Raw genomic sequence first — 25665 nt, forward strand, 5'->3', positions numbered from 1 at the left:
TTGTTATTGATGTCATCATTATTGTTGGATAGGACAGAGGGAAATGGAGAGAGGAGGGGAAGACAGAAAGGGGAGAGAAAGACAGACACCTGCAGACCTGCTTCACCACCTGTGAAGAGACTCCCCTGCAGGACTAGGTTGCTACTGGGGGGAGCACTCTGCATCAGAAAAGGGACATGTGTTGTCTCACTTTTGCTAATATCTTTAAAAGATATTTTATTTACTTTTATTTTTATTTATTTCTCTTTTGCCTCCACGGTTATCGCTGGGGCTCAGTGCCTGAATCCACAGCTCCTGGAGGCTGTTTTTCCCATTTTGTTGCCCTTGTTGTCATTATTGTTGTTGCCATTTCTGTCGTCGTTGTTGGATAGGACAGAGAGAAATGGAGAGAGGAGGAGAAGACAGAGAAGGGGAGAGAAAGACAGACACCTGCAGACCTGCTTCACCGCCTGGGAAGCGACTCCCCTGCAGGTGGGGATCCAGGGGCTCAAACCGGGATCCTTATGCCTGTCTTTGTGCTTTGCACCACGTGTGCTTAACCCGCTGCGCTACCGCCTGACTCCCTATTTACTTTTATTTTAATGAGAGAGATATGAAGAAAGGAAGGAAGGGAGAGAGAGAGAAAGAGAGAGAGAGAGAGAGAGGCCAGTATCCAGCTCTTCTCTGGCCTCTGGCAGTGCTGGGGGTGAAACTTGAGACCTCAGAACCTCAGGTATAAGCGTCTTTTGCATTTAAAGATGAATGGTTTACAGTAAACATAGTTGTTAGTCCAGGTGTGGAAATCTCTCAGTTTTCTGCACAACACACTCACCCCCAGCCCAGGGCCTCCTCCACCATCAGCACCAGGATCTGAAGCCCCCCACCCCCCAAGTCCTTGACTTTGGTGCAGGACACCACACCCAGCCCACGTTCTGCTTTGTGTTTCCCCTTCTGTTCTTTTTTCTCAAGTTCTATCCATGAGTGAGATCAGCCCATCTTTATCCTTCTCTTACTGGCTGACCTCACTTCACAAGATTCCTTCAAGCCTCATCCAAGAGGAGGAGAAGGTGACTTCCTCCTTCTTCACAGCTGAGTAGTATTCCATTGTGTATCTAGACCACAGCTTTCTCAGCCACTCCTCTGCTGTTGGACACCTGGGCTGCTTCCATTGAGCTGCTGTGAACACAGGCGTATCCCAAGGAATCCCTCCTATTCTTGCATGATCCCAGGCCAGTCACGTCACCAGTGATTTGTGAAATCCATGCCCCGTGACATTTCAGCCCTATCAGTTAGACGTATCCCAGCCGACTGTGGCGTGACACCCTCCGCCAGCCTGAACTGGTCCTGCGAAGGGAGTTGGCCCATGTGGGTCTTAGAGACAGCGCACATCTTCCAGCCTGTCTGGCGAGCTCCCGCTGTTATTTCTGGGCAAACACGGCCAGTCTTTGGGGCTCTACGGACTGATTTTTAGATCGTATTGATTGGATTTTTGTATCTTTAGCCTGTCCCTTGAACATCTCGACAGCTCTGTTCCAACTCCGTCCCGTGGGGCTGAAACTGTAGCTGAGAAAATAGTTTCTCGGCTGCCTGAAATCTTTAGGTGCGTAATATGATGCTTTTGATCCTGGCATGTCACGGCTCCAGAGCCAAGATCTGGGGCGTTTTCTTGACTACCCAAAGTCTCTCTCTCTCTCTCTCTCTTTTTTTTTTTTGCTTCCGGGGTTATTGCTGGGGCTCTGGGCTAGCATTACGATCTACTGCTTCTGGAGGCCACTTTTCTCTCCATTGGATAAGACAGAGAGAAATGGAGAGAGGAGGGGAAGACAGAGAGGGGGAGAGAAAGACAGACACCTGCAGACCTGCTTTACCACCTGGGAAGCGACTCCCCTGCAGGTGGGGAGCCGGGGGCTCGAACAGGGATCCTTGTGCTGGTCCTTGCGCTTTGTGCCACCTGCGTCTAACCCGCTGTGCTACCGCCTGACCCCCTGCTAGTTTCCTTTTTGATAAAGAACCTGAGATTCAACCACACTGCCACCTGTAAGAGCTGAGACCTCTGACTTCTGAGTGACAACCCACCATACAGCTAACCCTGCGCTGTCTCTGTCTGTCTGCTACTTTATGGCATCTCAGCTCTTTTCCACACTTTGAAAATTGAGAGCAGATCCTTTTTAGACATTAAAAATATGTGGATTTTTTATTTGCTTGTTTGTATCTGGACTTACTGAAACTCCTGACTTGCCATGGAGATTTCCACTAGAAAAGAAAAGTAGGAATACAGCGTTCTGACCACGGTCATGTTGTGGGGCTATGGGATTTTGAAAGAGGCAATAAGTAGTCCTCATTGTAAGTATCCACTAGATAATCTCGGCCCAGAGGGCTATTTCTGGAGCTGCTGTGTGCACTGAGCCCTGTGTCTCCTCCTGCCAGTTCTGGCCGTCTGTCAGGGTGTTTCACATGCCCTCTTGCCAGGCTAGCTTCGTGGGCATCCCTTCCCAGGCACTTGCTCTCTCGGTTGGAGAGAGTTCGACCAGAGCCAACCTGGGCTGCTGCTTACTCAGCGACACGGGAGAGAGACCAGGAACTCGTGGTGGAGCAATGCCTTTATTGTTCAGAGACAACGCCTTTATATATTCTGGTTATTAGCCTCTTGTCTGATGTATGGCATGTAAAGATCTTCTCCCATTCTGTGAGGAGTCTCTTGGTTTGGGTAGTGGTTTCTTTGTCAAAGATGAGATGTCCATAGGTGTGGGGGCTCACTTCTGGGCTCTCAATTCTATTCCACTGGTCAGTGTGTCTATTCATGTTCCAGTACCAAGCAGTTTTGATGACAATGGCCCTATAATACAATTGGAGATCTGGGAGTGTGATGCCTCTAGTTCTGTTCTTTCTTCACAAAATGGTTTTGGCAATTCTAGGTCTTTTCTGGTTTCAGATAACCATTTGTAGCATTTGTTCTAGTCTCCTAAAAATGTGTTTGGGATCTTGATGGGGATAGCATTAAATCTGTATATGGCTCTGGGTGGTATGTTCATTTTGATGTTAATTCTTCCAACCCATGAACATGGAATATCTTTCCACTTCTTTGTGTCTTTTTCAATTTCCTTGAGTAGTGACTCATAATTTTTAGCATATAAGTTTTAACTTCTTTGGTTAGGTTTATTTCTAGATATTTTATTGTTTTTGTTGCTATAGTAAAAGGAATTGATTTCTGGATTTCAACTTCTTCTAACTTAGTGTTTGCATAGAGGATTGCCACTGACTTTTGAATGTTAATTTTGTAGCCTGACACCTTACTGTAGTGCCTGATGATTTCCAAAAGCTTCTTGCTAGATTCCTTAGGTTTTTCTATGTATACTAACATGTCATCTGCAAATAAGGAGAGTTTGACTTCTCTTCCAATCTGTATGCCTTTAATTCATTGCTCCTGGCAAGAACTTGCAACACTATGTTGAATAGTAATGGTGATAGTGGGCAGCCCTGTCTAGTATCTGATCTGAGGGGAAATGTTTCCAGTTTTTCACCATTGAGTATGATGTTGACTGTAGGTTTGCTATATATAGACTCCACTATCTTCAGGAATTTTCCATCTATCCCCATTTTTTGTAGTGTTTTAATCATAAAGGGGTGTTGTACTTTGTCAAAGGCTTTCTCTGTGTCTATTGATATGACCATGTGGTTTTTGGCTTTCTTTTATTGATGTGGTGGATCATGTTGATTGATTTACATATATTAAACCAACCTTGCATGCCTGGGATAAACCCCACTTGGTCATGAGCAATCTTTTTAATATACTGCTGTATCCAGTTGGCTAGAGTTTTGTTCAGTATTTTAGCATCTATGTTCATCAGAGATATTGGTAGTTTTCTTTTTTGGTTGTGTCCCTGTCTGCTTTTGGTATCAGGGTGACGTTGGCTTCATAGAAGCTGGCAGGGAGTATTTCAGTGTCTTCAATCTTCTGGAAGACTTTTAAAAGTAGAGGTATTAGTTCTTCTTTGAAGGTTTTGTAGAATTCATTTGTAAAACCATCTGGTCCAGGACTTTTATTTTTGATAACTGTTTCAATTTCATTAGCTGTGATGGGCCTGTTCATATATATATATATATATGTTATTATTCATATATATATATGTTATATACATATGTTATTTATTTAGAAAAAAGGAAACACTGACAAAAACCTAGGATAAGAGGGGTACGACTCCACACAATTCCCACCACCAGAGCTCTGTATTCCACTCCCTCCCCGATTGCTTTCCTATTCTTTATCCCTCTGGGAGTATGGACCCAAGGTCATTGTGGGATGCAGAAAGTGGAAGGTCTGGCTTCTGTAATTGCTTCTCCATTGAACATGGGTATTGATAGTTTGATCCATATTCCCAGCCTGCCTCTCTCTTTTCCTGGTCAGGCGGGGGTCTGGGGAAGTGGGGTGCCAGGACTCATTGGTGGGGTTGTCTGTCCAGGGAAGTCTGGTTGGCATCACGGTAGCATCTGGAACCTGGTGGCTGAAAAGAGAGTTAACATATAAAGACAAACAAGTTGTTGACTAATCATGAACCTAAAGGCTGGAGTAGTGCAGCTGAGGGGGGGGTGTCTCTGTTTTATAGGTAGCTAGTAGGATATTTTAGGTATATTTCAAAGGACCTGTGGCTATACTACTTTTTTTCCCCTGAGCCTGAAACCTGATATGCAAGTGGATCCTAATTATTGTCTGGGGAGATGATGTCATTGCTGGAAGGAGGACCAAAAAGTTGGATCAGGGAAAAGAGTAGCTTTTTAATATGGGAAAGGTATATAAATATTGTTGACTGTAAACCCCATCAATTTGATGTGATCTGGGGCCCATATTCAGCTTAGGAGTCTATGTGACCTCTGCTTCCCTGTAGATCTGAGCTCATATTCTGTGGTCATGAGTAGGAGTCATGCCCCAGTTTCAGGAACCATCTTCCTCAGGTGTAGTACAGAGTATGTTGTCTAGCCTCCCTTTGGAGGATGGAACATTCTCTACCATTGTTGATCCAAGTTGATGGCATGGTCCTATGGGGGCCCACAAAGGGGTCTGTTTTGATTTTCCTGATAGAGATGGCCAATAACAATGGAGAGAGGGATTTATTTGAGGTCTAGGGTCTGTTCATATTATCTGGTTCCTCTTTATGTAATTTTGGCAGTTGGTAGGTATCTAGGAAATTGTCCATTTCTTCCAGGTTCTCTAGCTTGGTGGCATATAGTTGTTCATAGAAGCCTCACATGATATGTTGAATTTCTGCAGTGTCTGTTGTGATATCTCCTCTTTCATTTATGACCGATTTATTTGGGTCTTCTCCCTTTTTTGTGTTGTGATTCTGGCTAAAAGTTTGTCAATTTTGTTCACTCTTTTGAAAAACCTACATTTACTTTCGTTGATCTTTTGTATAGTTTTCTTATTTTCAATGTTATATCTATTTCTGCCCTAACTTTAGTGATTTCTGTCCTTCTGGTTGCTTTAAGGTTTCTTTGTTATTCTTCTTCTAGGTCTTTAAGGTGTGCAATCAAGTTGTTTATTTATGCTTTTTCTTGTTTCCTAATGTGTGCTTGTATGGCTATGAATTTCCCTCTCAGTACTGCCTTAGCTGTGTCCCAAATATTTTCATAGCTTGTGTCTTCATTTTCATCGAACACTTGAAACATTGATTTTTTCCTTTATTTTGTCTTTGACCTAGTAGTTGTTAAGTAGTGTTCTGTTGAGCTTCCACATTTTGGGACTATTACTAATATTTGGTTTATCGTTAAGTGTTAGTTTAATTCCACTGTGGTCTGAGAAGATGCTTGGGATGATTTCAGTGCTCTTGAATTGGCTGATGCTGTCTTTGTGGCCTAACATATGGTCTGTCCTTGAGAATGACCCATGTGGACTTCAGTAAAATGTATATTCCAGTTTCTTGGGGTGGATGACTCTGAAAATGCCCAATAGTCCTAGTTTATCTATCTCCTCATTCAGCTCCCTCATGTCTTTATTGATTTTCTGCCTGAATGTGTTGGTATGCTTCTAATTCTGCTTTTAAAAGCCCCTTCTGTTTCATTTTGTTTAATCCCCCCTGCTTAACACTGTATTCTATTTACATAACCACTGTTAACAAGCACCACCCTCCCTCCAGGGCATTGGTGGTTCAGTGGTAGAATTCTTGCCTGCTCCACCCCCTCTCCTTGTCACACCCTGATATTCACCAGTCACTTTTCTCTCCACCCTCTCTACGTCACATCCTGTTCCCACCCTACTTGGCTAGTATATATATATAAGGACAAGATTGTTTTTAGTTTTAGTTAGTTTTAGCTTAGCTTGGCTTAGATCATGCTGCATTCAGCATGAATAAAGAGATACTGCGTACAACCCAGCCATGAGTCCCGGGTCCTCTGTCTCCACTCGTGAAGCCAGCCCAACATGAATGATATGTCAAGTTGAGAGAGTGGGTTGTTGAAGTACCCTTCTATGACTGTGTTGCTATTAGTATCTTGCTGTAGCTCTTTCAGTAGATGTTTGATGTATTTAGATGGCTTCTCATTGGGTGCATGGATGTTAATAATTGTTAAGTCCTCTTGATTCACTCAATAGATATCTTGCCATTCTCTTCTGACCTGTAGTGTTTGTGTGGAGAAGTCTGCTGCTAATCTTATGGGTTTTCCTCTGTAGGTGACTCTTTGTTTTTCTCTTGCAGCCTTCGGGATCCTTTCTTTATCCTTATTCCTTTTCATTTTAAATATGATGTGTCTTGGTGTCTTTACATCTGGGTTAATTCTGTTGGGACTCTCTGGGCTTCTTGAACCTTTATGTCTTTGATGCTGTCTAGACTAGAGAAGTTCTCAGCTATTATGTCCTGAAGAATACTTTCTTCCTCTCCCTCTCTTGCTTCCTCTGGTAAGCCAATAATACATATATTATTTTTTTGAAGTCAACCCATAGGTCTCTGATGTTGTTTTCAGTATCTCTTAATCTCTTTTTGAGATCTCTTACTTCTTTTTTAGTTGTCTCTAATTCATCCTCGATCTTGCTAATTATGTCATCAGTCTCATTGATTCTATTCTCTCTCCCCTCTACGGTTTTCTGGAGTCCATCTACTTTGCTACCCTGTTCTGATACTGTTTTTGCTTGTTTAGCTAGTTGTGTTCTTAGCTCAGTTATTTCAGCTTTCAGCTCTCTAATAACCTTGAGATAATTAGTGTTTTCTTCCAGAGTCTCATTTGTTGTTTCTGCATTTCTGATGACAATTCTTTAAAACTCTTTACTCACTTCTGTGATTATTTCCTTAACTAGTGTTTGGATGTTGACCTCATTATTTTGTACTTCACCCTTTAGGGGCTTTTTAGCTGGACTCTTGTCCTGGTACATTTCTCCAATATTTCTTCCTGTTGGCTTAACTATTCTATATAGTATGTTATGAGGTCCCTCTCTCAGTACTTTTCAAATTACTGATAACTCTTGCCTGGATTGACTTGTGTCTAAGTAAGGTAATTAAAGGGTTCACAGTTGTGGAAATTCACAGTTTCAATATTTTTCAGTCCTTGAGTTGGAGCTCAGTGGCTTAAAATCCTCTTTTGTTCTTTTCCTTCCCTGTAGGGTGTGGGATCCTCAGGGATTTAAAACTATAAGTAGGCTCCTTAGCTTCATCCCTCACTCCTGACCAAGAGATAAAGCAGGTTGGGGGAGAGATAGTTCAGTGGTTATGCAGAGACTCTCACACCCCAAGGATCCAAAGCTCTAGGCTCAATTCATTTTCCCTTCCAAGCCAGGCAGCAGTGCTGGGCCCTGTTAGTTTCTGAACAAGTCCCATTTATAGTCTGTAGATGCTGAGGCAACTATTCACTATGTTCTCATCAGTAGAACAACATGAAAAGGCTCCCACCACACAGCCCCACTGTGTTGTTAAAATTCTGTGGCTCTTGCCGGGCTGGCTTGCTTCACGGCGGGTAACAGAGACGCGGAGACAATGGCTGGGCAGGGAAGCTGTATTTCTTTATTCAGGAACAACAATTCACAAACTAAGACAAACTAATCACCAAACAGAACTCTGCTGTCTCTTTGCGGCGGTGCAAGCACTCTTTCCTTTTCTGTAACTCGGGAACTCTCCAACTCTGGAACTCTCGAACTCTCGGACTCAGGAACCGGGGTTCCTGAGTTCCTTGGGGCGGGGCCAAGCAGGCCCGTGAAATTAATTGGACTGATGCAATTCTCTTGGCGGGGGGAGGGCTAGAACAAACCAATGTAAAGCATACGACACCACTGCTAGGCCACCGAGGTATAGATCTTCTCCTTAGTTTCCTGGTTATTTCTCTGTCCCAAGGGGTCAGCACAGGGCCTCCCCCTTACCTCCCGCTGCTCTAGCCTCTGAGCACAATAGCATTGGAGAATCACAGTTCCATTTGGTGAGTCTTAGGGGAGTCCTCTCTTTCCTTCCTCTTTTTATTGGTGAAACAGACTGGAGGGGGTGCTTCAACTGGTAAACTGCTGGACTGTTACCATCCACTTAATCTCTCCGTAGACTCCTCTCTGTCTATGATCCACACCTATTTTTCACTCCTTCCTTTTTGCAGTCCCAGAAGATCTCCTTTGGTTTTTCTAGTTGACCCAGGAGAGTAGAGGAGAGAAACACAGCAACTGCTGCTCCATAGGTCTGCCTCTCCATCCATCCTCTTAACCACCCACCCATCCACTCATTAGTCCATCCATCCATCCATCCATCCATCCATCCATCCATCCATCCATCCTTCTATCCATCCTCTTATCCACCCATTCATCATTCCATCCTCTTAATCATCCATCCATCCATCCATCCATCCACTCACCCATCCATCCATTGTCTTAGTCATCATCCATCCATCCTCTTAATCATCCATCCATCTATCCATCTACCCATTCACTCATCCATCCATCCATCAATCCATCCATCCTCTTAATCATTCATCCATCCATCCTTCTATCCATCCTCTTATCCATCCATTCATCATTCCATCCTCTTAATCATTCATCCATCCATCTATCCATCCATCCACTCATTCATCCATCCATCCATCCATCCATCCATCCATCCATTTTCTTAGTCATCATCCATCCATCCATCCATCCATTGTCTTAGTCATCATCTGTTGGGCTGTGCCGCAGAGAAGAGAGAGAGGAGATCCGGAGCAAATGGGGTACACAGATCTTTATTATTGGATCAGGAGGGGGTGGCTCAGGCCATGTGGAGTCAGCTGACAATGGCTGTCCCCGATACCTCACCACCCAGGGGAGAGAGAGAGAGAGCAAGAGAGCGAGAGGGAGGGTACCAAGAGGGGGGGAGTGGAAGGGCTTTTATTGGGCAACAACCAGGGGTGATGTGTCGGGACAGGATTGGTTGAAAAGGGCACTGCGAGAATATTGCAGGAAGTGGTAAAACCTGGGGGCGTAGACTGCATCCGAATAATTCCTCAGCATCATCCATCCATCCATCCATCCATCCTCTTAATCATCCATCCATCTATCCATCCACCCATCCACCCATCCACTCATCCATCCATCCTCTTAATCATTCATCCATCCATCCATACACCCATCCACCAATCCATCTATCCATCATCCATCCATCCATCCATTATCCATCCATCCATCCATGCATGCATGCATTCACTAATCTTGTATTTATGTATCTGCCCATCAAGCAGTCATGCTATCATGAATCTGAATGATTGTTAGCCATGTGCCACAAACAAGTCACTTCATTACTACTAGACTCTTATCATTTCAATGAAAATACTATCCACTTTAAATAGTTATTAATAGTAATGTGTAATGGAAAACCCACCGTGTGTTTCCAGCTTGGTTTGGTTTATGATAAAGCATGTCTTAGTGAGCTCATGTTCTGATGGATGGTGGATGAGATGTTTTGCTCCACTCAGCAGGGTGTCTGTTAACCTTTTTTCTTCCTTCCTTCCTTCCTTTCTTTCTTTCTTTCTTTCTCTCTCCCCCTTTTTAACTGGAAAACCTCCTGAACAAGTGCTTCTATCTTTGTGACTAGACACCTTCTGCCCTGCTGCCCAGCCACGTGCACGGAAGCTCCTGAGTGACGACTTAGTTCACCCGGCGCCCACTGAGCATGGGAGTACTTTGCTTTCTGGCCGAAGCAGTTCACATGGAGCTGGGGATCAGAGGGATCAGAGGCTTTCTGTGTTCACATGAGACTGACAGATGATGCATAACCCAGCGTGATGCTCAACTCCCACCCTTCCCTCTGACTGTGGAAATAGCGCCTGTTTTTATGGCAGAAGAGGGAGGGAGCAGAGGGCCATGGTGGAGGGTAGGGAGTGCCTGTTAGCAGGGCGAGAGGGAAGTTCATCGCCAACCTGCATGGCATGGGAGTCACCCTGTCGCTGTGGGCAGAAACACACACAATGAAACTGTCTGGGAAGTGATGCTTATGCCCAGAAAGTTTAAACTCTCTTGGTTTTAGACTTTGCTTTATCTGGGATCTGGCAATTTAACTGATCCGTTCTCCCCCCCCCCCCAGCCCCCAAGCCTAGTTAAAGCCTCATAGGTTGACATTAAAACAACAAACCAGGATTTGTTTTTCCTTCTCCTCTCTTTTAAATCAGAAGAACTTTTCATAGGAGACAGTATTATCTTTGCGGGTCATTTACCTGCACTATGCATGGTTCCTTCTGAAGCGGTGTTTCAGGGCCCCAGGAATCTGCGTGGAGTGTGAGATCTGGGAGCCAGGCAGCACAATGTCTTAGGAGGGAACAGTGCACACTGCCAGGCTGGGGTAGTGGCTCTGCCTGTGGACTCTGAGACAGGAGGGAACAGTGCGCGGAGGCTGGTAGGGGGTCTGTTCTGAGCGGGTCCCCGTGCTAGGGGATTTGCCCATCAACACCTCGGCTGGTGTGAATTGAAGCTCTTCCAGCTGAAGGATAGTGTTGATGGGATGTTGCAGACACTGAGGAGGTGACTCCAACTCTGAAGTTTCCGAAAACACCCGGGGTGATGATGCTTGCGTACCCCCCCATACTCCCTGGGAAGCATCAAGAAGCATCTCTTCTGAGTGCTCCAGGAATTCACGCTGGTCAGAAACTGCTCTCGCTCCCTCAGAACCCCTCCTCAATATGTTCTGTATTTATTGTTGGATGAATAAAGACAGAGACAAATTGAGATGGTAAGGGAAGATAGGGAGAGAGACAGAGAGATACTTGCAGCCCTGCTTCACCACTCATGAAGCTTTCACCCTACCGTTGGGGACCAGGGTGTGAACCTGGGTCCTTGTGCACTGTAGTGTGTGTGTGCTTAACCAGGTGCACCACCACCTGGCTCTCTCTCTCTCTCTCTCTCTCTCTCTCTCTCTCTCTCTCGTTGTTAAAATTCATAACAGCTCCTGCCGGCCGGGCTAGCTTCACGGGCGGGTAACAGAGACGCGGAGACAACGGCTGGGCAGGGAAGCTGTATTTCTTTATTCAGGAACAACGATTCATAAACTAAGACAAACTAATCACCAAACAGAACTCTGCTGTCTCTTTGCGGCGGCACAAGCACTCTCTCTTACTCTGGAACTCAGGAACCCCTCTCGCAAGCACTCTCTCTAACTCTCGAACTCAGGAACTCTTGAACTCTGCAACTCTTCAACTCTGGAACCCTGAAACTCTCTTTTACTCTCGAACTCTGAAACTCTGGCAGGGTCCCTCGGGGCGGGGCCAAGCAGGCCCGCAAAACTAACTGGACTGATCTAATTCTCTTGGTGGGGGAGGGCTAGAACAAACCAATGTAAAGCATACGACACACTCTCTCTCCCTCTCTCTCCCAGGAAAAAGAAGCTGGAGCCATGGAGTAGGTGAGGCCTTGGTGTCACATAGCAGGTACACCCAGAAATCAGTTAGCAGCTTTATTTTTGAAGTCACTGGAGAAATGTTGTTTCCCAAGGCTGTTGTTGTCTTGGGGATCCCGTCCCATGCTTTCTTGACTCGCGCATGGTCATGGTTCACCACCACCCCTCCCCCATTGCCATGTTTGTTCATCACAGAGCAATGGACTCCTTCTCCTCAGGTCTACAAGTGTTGGCCAAAGGGTCATCAGTATTCCACCTTGCCTGTTTCCTTGGTTCCTTTCCTAAACTCCACCAAGGAATGAGATCTCCCAGCCTCTGTCTTTGACCTTCTCACTTGGTTCACGTAGGGCGACATGCTTCAGTTTCAGCTGTGCTATCGCCAGAAGGGAGCTCTTGTCTTCTCTTAGAGTTGAGAGGCATTCCATTGTGTATCCAGACCAACCACAGCTTAAAAAGTATTCCATTTATTTTATTTTGATGACAGACCGAGATACACACAGAGAGATATAGAGCAGAGACCAGAACCCTGCTAATCCCTGGCTTGTGGTGCTGGGCATTGAGCCTGGGACTTCAGAGACTCACGCAGGAGAGAGTTTTGAAGAACCACCATGCTGTCTCCCTGGCTCAATTTATTATTATTTTTATTAGTGATTTCATATTTGTTTATAAAATGGCAAGGAAGTAGGGGTAGGATTTCATACCGTTCCCTCCATCAACGTTCTGTGTCCCATCCCCTCCACTGGAAACTGCAGTAGTTCTCTCAAGGTCACTGATATGGGCTGATTGTCTGTCTGTCTGTCTGTCTGTCTGTCTGTCTGTCTGTCTGTCTGTCTATCTATCTATCTACCTGTCTGACATTTTTTCAGTGGTCCTGCCTTCATTTCCTTTCCAAGTCACCTCTAGCTGCACTGTCACTACTTCCAAGTGTTTTCCCTTCCCCCCACTTCTCTCTCAGATAAGGAGCACTAACCAGCTTCCTCTGGTGGTATCCAGATTCGCTTCCCTTTCAGTGATGCTTTAAAAAGAGTCCCGGTGACAAACGCTTGGAGTCCTGGTGGAATGGTGCTTCAGAGCCCTCTAAGCATCTTCTCTTATCATTTTTGCTCCTCTGGGAGGATGGAATTCTTCATGGGGAGCAGAAGGTGGGAGTTCTGGCTTCTGTCATTGCTTCTCCACTGGACATGGGTGTTGGCAGGTGGATCCACACCCCCAGCCTGTGTCTGTCTGTCCCTAGTGGGGCAGGGCTCGGGGAAGGGGAGGCTCCAGGACACATGGTGAGCAGACCATAGCTTCATTAACCACTCCTCCATGTGTGGGCAGTTGGATTATTGCTAAATCTCGGTTCCTGTATATCAAACCACAGTGAACAGAGGCATGCGGAGCTCTTCTGGGGTGAGTGTGTTCTGCTCTTTCCATAGATGACTTAGAGTGGGGCTGTGGGGCCACACTGAGGTCTGTCTTCTTTTTTAAAAAATATTTATTTATTTATTCCCTTTTGTTGCCCTTGTTGGTATATTGTTGTAGCTATTATTGATGTCGTTGTTGTTGGATAGGACAGAGAGAAATCAAGAGGAGGGGAAGACAAAGAGGGGGAGAGAAAGACAGTCACCTGCAGACCTGCTTCACCGCCTGTGAGGCAACTCCCCTGCAGGTGGGGAACCGGGGGCTCGAACCGGGATCCTTACACCGGTCCTTGCGCTTTGCGCCACCTGCACTTAACCTGCTGTGCTACCGCTCGACTCCCGGTCTGTCTTCTTGAACTGCGTCCCCACCGTTCCCCACTGAGGAAGGACCAGCCGGTGGTCCTGTCAGCAGTGTGTAGGGGTCCCCTTTCCTCCAGTCTTCACAGGCACCTGTTGTCTCTGTCCTTTCTGATAGACCGTCTCCAAGTGTGTCCCGTGGAGATTTGATTTTCACGTGACTGAAGACAAGGGATGGGGAGCGTCTGTCTCCTGTGCCTGTGGTGAAGTGTCTATTCAGATCTGCTCCCCTCATCTGATGGGGCCTTTCAGGGTTAGAAGCTTCCAGGGGCCGAATTTCCACAAGAGAAGTTCTTCCTGGATGTGAGCCACCAAGCCACCAAGCCAGGTGACAGTCTGCAGTTTTATGGCAACCTGAAAACTTAGCTCAGGGAAACTCACGGGGGCCCGTCCGGGCAGTGGTGCCGCTGATTAAGCACTCACGTCTCAGTGCACAAGGACCCAGGGTTGGAGCCCCCAGTCCCCACCTGTAGGGGGAAAGCTTCATGAGTGGTGAAGCAGGACTGCAGGTGTCTCTTTGTCTCTCTATCTCCCTCTCTATCTCCTCCTCCCCTCTCAATTTCTCTCTGTCTCTATGCAATAATAAATAAAGTACAAATTAAAAAAAAAAAGCAAAAACCATGACTGTAGCCCCAGCTCTACTAAAAGACACTTAATCATAGTCAAGAAGTGTTCACACACACACACACACACACACACACACACACACACACACACACACACACACTCTATATATATATATGTATATGTTTTAATGAGAAAGAAAGACAGGGAGAAAGACTGGAACCCCACTCAGCTCTGTGCTGGGGATTGAACCCGGGAGCTCAGCCTCAGGCATGAAAGTCTCTTGCAGAACCATGATGCTCTGTGCCAGCTGAGAAGTACCCTAAGGGAATGCTAGGTACTGAACAGTCCGTAGTGACCCACAGGAAAGATCATGCACTCACATGTCAGGTGAACCGGTCTGATCTAAAGAGAAATGATTTAAAGAGAAAATCGATTTAAAGATTTTGATTTAAAGGTCTTGATTTAAAGAGAAAATGTACTTTTAAAATTCTCTCATTACAAAAAAGCTGGCCAGGGCCAGGGCCAGGGCGAGAGACTTCTCCCTGTCAGAGCACAGGACTTACACCCCAAGGCCCCAGAGGGACCCCGCACCACCTTAGACCAGAGTCTAACAGTCTTCTGGTCACCTTACACCAGGGCCCAGCAGTCTTCTGGTCACCTTACACCAGGGCCTAGCAGTCTTCTGGTCACCTTACAACACGGCCCAGAGTCTGTCTTCTGGTCACCTTACACCAGAGCCCAGCAGTCTTCTGGTCACCTTACACCAGGGCCCAGCAGTCTTCTGGTCACCTTACACCAGGGCCCAGCAGTCTTCTGGTCACCTTACACCAGGGTCTAGCAGTCTTCTGGTCACCTTACACCACGGCCCAGAGTCTGTCTTCTGGTCACCTTACACCAGAGCCCAGCAGTCTTCTGGTCACCTTACACCAGGGCCCAGCAGTCTTCTGGTCACCTTACACCAGGGCCTAGCGGTCTTCTGGTCACCTTACACCAGGGCCTAGTGGTCTTCTGGTCACCTTATACCAGAGCCCAGCAGTCTTCTGGTTACTTTACACCAGGGCCCAGCAGTCTTCTGGTCACCTTACACCAGGGCCCAGCAGTCTTCTGGTCACCTTACACCAGGGCCCAACAGTCATCTGGTCACCTTACACCAGGGCCTAGCGGTCTTCTGGTCACCTTACACCAGGGCCTAGCGGTCTTCTGGTCACCTTACACCAGGGCCTAGTGGTCTTCTGGTCACCTTACACCAGAGCCCAGCAGTCTTCTGGTTACCTTACACCAGGGCCCAGCAGTCTTCTGGTCACCTTACACCAGGGCCCAGCAGTCATCTGGTCACCTTACACCAGGGCCTAGTGGTCTTCTGGTCACCTTACACCAGGGCCTAGCAGTCTTCTGGTCACCTTACACCAGGGCCCAGCGGTCTTCTGGTCACCTTACACCAGGGCACAGCAGTCATCTGGTCACCTTACACCAGGGCCTAGCGGTCTTCTGGTCACCTTACACCAGGGCCTAGCGGTCTTCTGGTCACCTTATACCAGGGCCTAGCGGTCTTCTGGTCACCTTACACCAGGGCCTAGCGGTCTTCTGGTCACCTTACACCAGGGCCTAGCAGTCTTCTGGTCACCTTACACCAGGGCCTAGCGGTCTTCTGGTCACCTTACACCAGGGCCTAGTGGTCTTCTGGTCACCTTACACCAGGGCCTAGCAGTCTTCTGGTCACCAACACCAGGGCCAGCAGTCTTCTGGTCACCAACACCAGGGCACAGCAGTCTTCTGGTCACCAACACCAGGGCCAAGCAGTCTTCTGGTCACCTTACACCAGGGCCCAGCAGTCTTCTGGTCACCTTACACCAGGGCCTAGCAGTCTTCTGGTCACCTTACACCAGGGCTAGGCAGTCTTCTGGTCACCTTACACCTGGGCCTGGCAGTCTTCTGGTCACCTTACACCAGGGCCTAGAAGTCTTCTGGTCACCTTACACCAGGGCCTCGCGGTCTTCTGGTCACCTTACACCAGGGCCCAGCAGTCTTCTGGTCACCAACACCAGGGCCCAGCAGTCTTCTAGTCACCTTACACCAGGGCCCAGCAGTCTTCTGGTCACCTTACACCAGGGCCCAGCAGTCTTCTGGTCACCTTACACCAGGGCCCAGCAGTCTTCTGGTCACCTTACACCAGGGCCCAGCAGTCTTCTGGTCACCAACACCAGGGCCCAGCAGTCTTCTAGTCACCTTACACCAGGGCCCAGCAGTCTTCTGGTCACCTTACACCAGGGCACAGCAGTCTTCTGGTCACCAACACCAGGGCCCAGCAGTCTTCTGGTCACCTTATACCAGGGCACAGCAGTCTTCTGGTCACCGTACACCAGGGCTCAGCAGTCTTCTAGTCACCTTACACCAGGGCCTAGCAGTCTTCTGGTCACCTTACACCAGGGCCTCGCAGTCTTCTGGTCACCTTACACCAGGGCCCAGCAGTCTTCTGGTCATCTTACACCAGGGCCTAGCAGTCTTCTGGTCACCTTACACCAGGGCCTCGCAGTCTTCTGGTCACCTTACACCAGGGCCCAGCAGTCTTCTGGTCACCAACACCAGGGCCCAGCAGTCTTCTAGTCACCTTACACCAGGGCCCAGCAGTCTTCTGGTCACCTTACACCAGGGCCCAGCAGTCTTCTAGTCACCTTACACCAGGGCCCAGCAGTCTTCTGGTCACCTTACACCAGGGCACAGCAGTCTTCTGGTCACCAACACCAGGGCCCAGCAGTCTTCTGGTCACCTTATACCAGGGCCCAGCAGTCTTCTGGTCACCTTACACCAGGGTCTAGCAGTCTTCTGTTCACCAACACCAGGGCCCAGCAGTCTTCTGGTCACCTTACACCAGGGCCCAGCAGTCTTCTGGTCACCTTATACCAGGGCCTAGCAGTCTTCTGGTCACCAACACCAGGGCCCAGCAGTCTTCTGGTCACCTTACAGCAGGGCCTAGCAGTCTTCTGGTCACCTTACACCAGGGCCCAGCAGTCTTCTGGTCACCTTACACCAGGGCCCAGCAGTCTTCTAGTCACCTTACACCAGGGCCCAGCAGTCTTCTGGTCACCTTATACCAGGGCCCAGCAGTCTTCTGGTCACTTTACACCAGGGCCCAGCAGTCTTCTGGTCACCTTACACCAGGGCCCAGCAGTCTTCTGGTCACCTTACACCAGGGCCTAGTGGTCTTCTGGTCACCTTACACCAGGGCCTAGTGGTCTTCTGGTCACCTTACACCAGGGCCCAGCAGTCTTCTGGTCACCTTACACCAGGGCCTAGCAGTCTTCTGGTCACCTTACACCAGGGCCTAGCAGTCTTCTGGTCACCTTACACCAGGGCCTAGCAGTCTTCTGGTCACCTTACACCAGGGCCCAGCAGTCTTCTGGTCACCTTACACCAGGGCCCAGCAGTCTTCTGGTCACCTTATACCAGGGCCCAGCAGTCTTCTGGTCACCTTACACCAGGGCCCAGCAGTCTTCTGGTCACCTTACACCAGGGCCCAGCGGTCTTCTGGTCACCTTACACCAGGGCCTAGTGGTCTTCTGGTCACCTTACACCAGGGCCTAGTGGTCTTCTGGTCACCTTACACCAGGGCCTAGCGGTCTTCTGGTCACCAATACCAGGGCCCAGCAGTCTTCTGGTCACCTTACACCAGGGCCTAGCAGTCTTCTGGTCACCTTACACCAGGGCCTAGCAGTCTTCTGGTCACCTTACACCAGGGCCCAGCAGTCTTCTGGTCACCTTACACCAGGGCCTAGCAGTCTTCTGGTCACCTTACACCAGGGCCTCGCAGTCTTCTGGTCACCTTACACCAGGGCCCAGCAGTCTTCTGGTCATCTTACACCAGGGCCTAGCAGTCTTCTGGTCACCTTACACCAGGGCCTCGCAGTCTTCTGGTCACCTTACACCAGGGTCTAGCAGTCTTCTGTTCACCAACACCAGGGCCCAGCAGTCTTCTGGTCACCTTACACCAGGGCCCAGCAGTCTTCTGGTCACCTTATACCAGGGCCTAGCAGTCTTCTGTTCACCAACACCAAGGCCCAGCAGTCTTCTGGTCACCTTACACCAGGGCCCAGCAGTCTTCTGGTCACCTTATACCAGGGCCTAGCAGTCTTCTGGTCACCAACACCAAGGCCCAGCAGTCTTCTGGTCACCTTACACCAGGGCCCAGCAGTCTTCTGGTCACCTTATACCAGGGCCTAGCAGTCTTCTGGTCACCAACACCAGGGCCCAGCAGTCTTCTGGTCACCTTACACCAGGGCCTAGCAGTCTTCTGGTCACCTTACACCAGGGCCCAGCAGTCTTCTGGTCACCTTACACCAGGGCCCAGCAGTCTTCTGGTCACCTTACACCAGGGCCCAGCAGTCTTCTGGTCACCTTACACTAGGGCCCAGCAGTCTTCTGGTCACCTTACACCAGGGCCTAGCAGTCTTCTGGTCACCAACACCAGGGCCCAGCAGTCTTCTGGTCACCTTACACCAGGGCCTAGCAGTCTTCTGGTCTCCTTTTTCTCCTCTCGTGAAAATAAAGATAAATAAATAAATGAAACTTTAAAAAAGTATGTCCAATAATTGGGTGGAAATGTGGACATGGCCACTTCAAAGATAAGTTTAAAACATTAAGATAGTAAAATAGTGAGATTTAAAAACATTGTGAGCTTTCTCTAGAAGAATTTAGTTCTTTAAGCTAGTTTTTTCCTTAGTGGTTTCATGTTGTGTCCCCTGGAGCAGGCTTTGCGGGACCCCCCCCCCCCCCCAGTATTTGAAGGCACAGCATCTATTTCTGTCTAAAATGTAATTTCTTGAAGCTATTTCTAGTTCAGCAAATGGGGGTGTGGATCTTACACTTAATGACCGGGGTGTTAAGATCCAGCCTTCTTCAGTGCTTAAGAGGTGTTTTTTTTTTTTTTTTTAAGGCTCTGGGGGAAAATGTTGTAATTGATTCTACTCTTGTCTTTGAAAAATCCTCACTGATCCTTTGTTCCATTGTCACTGTATGGATGGCAGAAAGAAAAAAAAACACCTGTATTCACAGTGTAAGAATTCATTCTGAGAATAAAGCTGCTTCTAAGGGAGAGAGAGAGAGAGAGATTGAAGAGAGGAGAGGAGAGGAGAGGAGAGGGAAAGAGAAAGAGGAGAGAGAAAGGGGAGAGAGACAAAGGGAAGAGAGAGAGAAAGGGGGAGAGAGAGAAAGGGGAGAAAGAAAGGGGAGAGAAAGGAGAGAGGGGGGAGATAGGAGAAAGAGAGAGGGTAAGAGGGAGAGGGAAAGAGAGAAGAGGAGCGGGAAAGACAAAGGGGAGAGAGACAAAGGGAAGAGAGACAGAGAAGGGAGAGAGAAGTGAGAGAGGAGAAAGGGGAGAGAGAGAGAGAGAGAGAGGGAGAGGAAGAGAGGAAGAGAGAGAGGGAGAGAGGAAGAGGGAGAGAAAGAGAGAGAGAGAGGGAGAGGGAGAGGGAGAGGCCTGTGCGCAAGCCTGCTAATTTCCTTTCTGGACAAGTGCCTCACAGCATTTGCAGTTTCATAGACATTTCCAGGCCGCTGACTACAGGCGGATCAGGTTGTGGTCCAGGGCCCAGCTTCCCCTCTGCTGCAGCCTCTCTCCTCCCTCCCCCTGCCGTAGGGTGCCCTCAGCCACCCCTCGCTCCTCGAGTCTCGCCACACACCACAGCTAATCAAAGCTTCTCTCTCTGTTGCCCAAGGCCTGCTCAGGAACGAGACTGCCCACTGCTCTTCCCTTCCCGTCCTGGTCCCTGATGCCGTGACCCCTTCACGTCCCCAGTGCCGTCCGGACCTGCAGCAATTCAGTCAGTGCCGTCCGTCCTCACAGCTACTTACTCTCTCTGTCTCTTTCTCTCTCGGCGTCTCTCTGTCTCTCACAACTTTCTTAGCCACTCATCTGTTGTTGGACATTTGGGTTCACAGAAGACATATTTTGTGCATTACAGTAAGCTTGTCTCTACATTTTTTATTTTATTATTTTTATATTTATTTATTTATTTTCCCTTTTGTTGCCCTTGTTGTTTAACACTATTGTGGTTATTATTGTTGTTATTGATGTCGTCATTGTTGGACAGGACAGAGAGAAATGGAGAGAGGAGGGGAAGACAGAGAGGGGGAGAGAAAGACAGACACCCGCAGACCTGCTTCACCGCCTGGGAAGCGACTCCCCTGCAGGTGGGGAGCCGGGGACTCGAACCTGGATCCTTATGCCGGTCCTTGTGCTTTGCGCCATGTGTGCTTAACCTGCTGCGCTGCTGCCCAACTTGACTCCCTTATCTCTATGTTTTAACGAATTATGCTATGTATGTATGCTTTCCTAAATTTTTTGTTACCTTATTTATTGGATAGACACAACCTGAAATTGAGAGGGTGGGGAGGTCAAGCAGAAGAGAGACAGAGAGACCCCCACAGCCCTGCTTCACCATTCGCTGAGCACTCCCCCTATAGATGGGGGCCGGGGGCTTGAACCTGGGTCCTTGGCATTGTAATATGTGTGCTCAAGCAGGTGTGTCTTTAAACTCTTGTGGGGCTTAGGATATGGTTCAACTAAGGAGTGCATGAGTTGTATGAAGGAAACTATGGGGTCTCCCCCCAGCTCTGCATAGTAGAGTGGTACCCTTCTCCCCCCCCCCCCAGAGTAGCGTAAATTGTGTTTACCTTCTGTGGCATAGTCCTTACCTTTTCATTTTTATTGTGTTGTAAAACAGATGAAATACAGTTCACCATGTTAATTTGAGGGCCCAGGACAAGGTCTGTAGAACTTTCTGACTTTGGGCCTGAAGCTCCTTGGCTCCCCTCACGCCCAGGCCCTGCTCTCTGTTTCTGTGAACTTGCCAACTGTTCACACATTTTAGCAACTGAGATCCAAGGGAGGGTGCTTTCTGTGACTGGCTTATTCATGGCAGTTAGCATCAAGCCCCGGGCCTCAGCTGTGGAATCACCCTACTTTTAAGCCCATATCTGCCTTGTTCTCTGATTGATCAAACAGACACAAGTTTCAAATAAGCTAGATTTTCACAGCACCAACCAGTGTTCCTGAATTAAAAGATGCATAGAACTCTGGGCCGAGTCCATGGTGATTATCCATCTGAGATGAGACTCACATGAGAGAGTCCCAACAATTGGCCGAACTATGCCGCATGTATTTCAGAAGGGCTCCCTGTGGATGCCATGCCCTCACTACATGCTGATGAGACTGGACTTAAAAAGCCCAGAAATAAGCAAGTCAACTGTGGATGCAATTGGGACATTCAGAAATACACTTCCAAATAATTCCTGGGATGCAGAAAAAAAAAAATCAGATGGGAAATTATTTACATACTTTAAGTGAAAAGGAGTGAAGGTGTTGCTATCAAAGCAAAAACTCAAGGACAAACGCATTGTCTTCTTTTACTAGTGATTTCATAACGATGAGCAATATGGTAAGATCACAGAGGCAAAATTCCACACAGTTCCCACCACCAGAGCTCCCTGTCCCATCCCCTCCATTGGAAGCTTCCCTGTTCTTTATCCCTCTGGGAGCCTGGAGCCAAATTCTCTATGGGGAGCAGAAGGTGGGAGTTCTGGCTTCTGTCATTGCTTCTCCACTGGACATGGGTGTTGGCAAGTGGATCCACACCCCCAGCCTGTGTCTGTCTGTCCCTAGTGGGGCAGGGCTCTGGGGAGGGGAGGCTCCAGGACACACGGGTGAGGGTGTCTGTCCAGGGAGGTCAGGATGGCATCATGGTAGCATCTGCGACTTGGTGGCTGAAAGGTATAAAGCAGAGCAAATTGTTTAACAATCAGGAACCTAAAGGTAAGAAAAGAGCAGGTGAAATTTGGGGTCTTCATATGGGAAGTAGCTAGGAAGTCTATTTTAGGTATATTCCAAGGGGCCCATGACTTTAATAATTTTTGCCTGAGCCAGATAGCTAACATGCAGGTGGGCCAAAAATATTGTCGGGGAAGGTGGTGTCAGAGTTGGGAACAGGACTAGAAAACTGGGTCAGGGCAGAAAGCAGCTCCCAAATATGGGAAAAGTATAAAAATACCATTAACTTTCAACCCCATCCATCTGCCCCAGAGCCTGTTCATATTCAGCACAGGAGCCTGTGTGACCTCTGAGTCCCTGTCAGGGTGAGCTCACAGTCCATGGTCACAGCTGGAACCTTCTAGGTTGCCTATGTTTCTGAGGAGCAAATGATTTCCTTGCCAATTATTCATTCAAGACTTTATTCACACCGGTATTGTTCTTCCTGATGAGTTTGTTGGCTGTGGTGCCTGCCCAGGCCAGCGGGGCAAGAACAGGGGCTAGGAACCCTGGGACCTGGAACGAAAGGGACAGGAGACACAAAGAGTGACAGCAAGACAGGATTCTGATCAAGCTGCCAAATTGTATTGTGTTCACAGGCATTATAAGGCTTTGGGGAAGGGGGAGTGCAAGAGGAGGAGGAGGGGGGGGAGCAATTATCAGGGTGGAATGCCCCTTGCAACATACATAGCCGAAACTATGTCTATTAACTATAACTGTGGTGTGTCACTTGTTTTCTGGTAAATGGCCTACCTGCGGGGAAATAGAAACTTATCTCGAGGACTTTCATTGTTTCAAAGCTTATCTTCTATCAAGCAGAGAATGGCTCTTGACAGTGCCGAGATCAGGATGCAGTGCGTCCTGGCCTCCAACATGAATAGTCAGGGAGACGGAGGCAGCTGAGAAGCTCCTCCCTGTCTGTGAGTGGTGGTCTGCTTGTGTTTCTTGCTGAACCCGGAATGGAGCACTAGTCGCGGGTTCAGGGCCTGCTGTGGCCCCTATGCAGAGGTCAGCAGGAGGAGACTTGGAATGAGTGGCTTAAGGAGGCTTCAGAGATCACTTGGATGAGAGTTTTATGAAAATGCGGGTATCTTTTTTTCATTTTATTTTATTTTATTTATAAAAAGGAAACACTAACAGAACCATAGGATAAGAAGGGTACAACTCCACACAATTCCCACCACCAGATCTCTGTCTCCCATCCCCTCCCCTGACAGCTTTTCTATTCTTTATCCCTCTGGGAGTGGACCCAGGGTCATTGTGGGGTGCAGAAGGTGGAAGGTCTGGCTTCTGTAATTGCTTCCCCGCTGAATATGGGCGTTGACAGGTGGATCCATACTCCCAGCCTGTCTCTCTCTTTCCCTAGTGGGGCAGGGCTCTGGGGAAGCGGAGCTCCAGGACACATTGGTGGGGTTGTCTGTCCAGGGAAGTCTGGTCTGCATCACGCTGACATCTGGAACCTGGTGGCTGAAAAGAGGGTTAACATACAAAGCCAAACAAATTGTTGACTAATCATGAACCTAAAGGTCGAAATAGTGCAGATGAAGAGTTGTGTGTGTGTGGGGGGGGTGTCTTTGTTTTGTAGATAGCTAGTAGGCATATTTTAGTTATATTCCAAAGGGCCTGTGGCTATACTAGTTTTTTTTTTTTCCCTGAGCCTGAAATCTGATATGCAGGTGGATCCTAATTATTGTCTGGGGAGATGTTGTCATGGCTGGAAAAAGGACCAGAAAGCTGGATCAGGGAAGAGAGTAGCTCCCTAATATGGGGAAGGGGTATAAATATTGTTGACTCTAAACCCCATCGATTTGATGTGATCTGGGGCCCATATTCAGCTTAGGATCCTATGTGACCTCTGCATCCCTGTAGATCTGAGCTCACATTCTGTGGTCATGAGTAGGAACATTCCAAGCTGCCCCAATATCAAGACTCATCTTCCTCAGGTGTAGCATAGAATATGTTGTCCAGCCTCCCTTTGGAGGATGGAACATTCTCTACCATTGTTGATCCAAGTAAAATGCGGGCGTCTTAAGGATGTGTAGGGTGGACGAGAAAGCGTCAAATGCTATGAGTCAATTCAGGGCAGAGAGCTCAGCCCCTTAATTACTGTAGCAATTAGTCCAAGACCACAGCTATCTGACTTTGAGTTGCAGAATAAAAAAAATTAATGTTTATTTACTTACTGTTGGTGAGAAACAGAGAGAAATTGAGAGGCAAGGGGGCGATAGAAAGGGAAAGAGGCAGAGAAACACCTGCAGCCCTGCTTCACTGCTCGTGAAGCCTTTCCTCCTGCAGGTGGGGACCGGGGCTTGAACCTGGGTTCTTGCACATTGTACTGTGAGCTTTTAGCCAGGTGTGCCACTGCCTGACCCCCTAAATCGATTTTAATCTTATTTATTTATTTATTGTAGGATAGAGACAGAGAGAAGTTGAGAGGGGAGGTGAGATAGAGAGGGAGAGAGACACCTGCAGCCCTGCTTCACTGCCTGTGAAGCTTCCCCCCTTCAGCTGGGAACCAGGGCTGAAACCTGTGAGTTTATGAACTATAATGTGTGTGCTTAAGCAGGTGCACCCCTGCCTGGCCCCTAAATATATTTTAATCTCATTATTTATTTACTTTTTATTTCGCAGAGACATAGAGAAGTTGAAAGGGGAGGGGACGTAGAGGGGAGAGAGAGACAGAGACAGAGACACCTGCAGCCCTGCTTCACCACTGTGAAGTTTCCCCCTGCAGGTGGGGGCTGGGGGCTTGAACCTGGGTCCTTGCACACTGTAACGTGTGCGCTCAACCTGGTGCCCCTCTTTCTGTATTTTTCTTTCATTTGTTTAAAATAATATGTCAGGACAGAGAGAAATTAAGAGAGGAGAGAGACAGAGAGGGAGAGAGCAGAAGGACACCTGCAGCCCTGCTTCGCCATTTGTGAAGCCACCATCCCCCCCCCCCCCCCCCCGCAGGTGGGGAGCAAAGGCTGGAACCTGGGTCCTTGCGCCTGGTGACACGTTCTCTGCCTGGTGTGAAGGGGGGGCAGAGGGGGGGCCCTGCCCTGAGCCGGGTGAGCTCTGCGGGACCAGGTGGGCTGCCCAGGCTGCTCACGGACCCTCTGCCTTCCCCGCAGGCTGCTTCCAGCTCTGTAATGTTTTCCGGTCCCATGAGATGGAAATTGACCAGGGCCTGCTGGAGTCGCTCCCCCTGGGCCAGCGGCAGCGGCTGGTAAGGCGGATGCGGGGAGCCCAGGTCCGGGGCTACTACGAGCGGGAGAAGGCTCAGCAGAGGCAGCAGGACCCGGACGGCGCCCCGCGCTCGCTCAGGCCTGGCCAGACCCTCAAGGTCCGCTTCCACCTGGCTGACATGCTGCAGGACGCCATCGCCCGCCAGGACAACAAGGAAGGTAGGGCAGGGACGCACAGTGGGGAGGGCTCCAGGCGGCCAATACTCCTCCTCCTCCTCCTCCTCCTCCTCCTCCTCCTCCTCCTCCTCCTCCTCCTCCTCCTCCTCCTCCTCCTCCTCCTCCTCCTCCTCCGCCGCCGCCGCCTCCTCCTCCTCCTCCTCCTCCTCCTTCTCCTCCTCCTCCTCCTCCTCCCTCCTCCTCCTCCGTCTCCTCCTCCTCCTCTTCCTCCTCCTCCTCTTCCTCCTCCTTCTCCTCCTCCTCCACCACCACCTCCTCCTCCTCCTCCTCTTCCTCCTCCACCTCTTCCTCCTCCTTCTTCTCCTCCTCCTCCTCCCCCTCCCCCTCCCCTCCCC

At 48.6% G+C, this 25665-nt stretch overlaps 1 protein-coding gene across 1 annotated transcript in view; it reads left to right on the forward strand.

Moving 5' to 3' along the window:
- The window catches only part of MYO16 (myosin XVI), a gene marked incomplete at its 3' end in the record, with an annotated part of 147682 nt that overhangs the window by 57547 nt on the left and 64470 nt on the right, over positions 1 to 25665 (forward strand). The window contains exon 2 of the mRNA XM_060191878.1: positions 25040 to 25312. Coding sequence (XP_060047861.1) covers positions 25078 to 25312 — 235 coding nt within the window. The remainder of the gene's footprint in view (positions 1 to 25039; positions 25313 to 25665) is intronic.

The sequence above is a fragment of the Erinaceus europaeus genome, chromosome 5, assembly GCF_950295315.1.
Source record: "Erinaceus europaeus chromosome 5, mEriEur2.1, whole genome shotgun sequence".
In the NCBI taxonomy this organism is placed as follows: Eukaryota; Metazoa; Chordata; class Mammalia; order Eulipotyphla; family Erinaceidae; genus Erinaceus; species Erinaceus europaeus.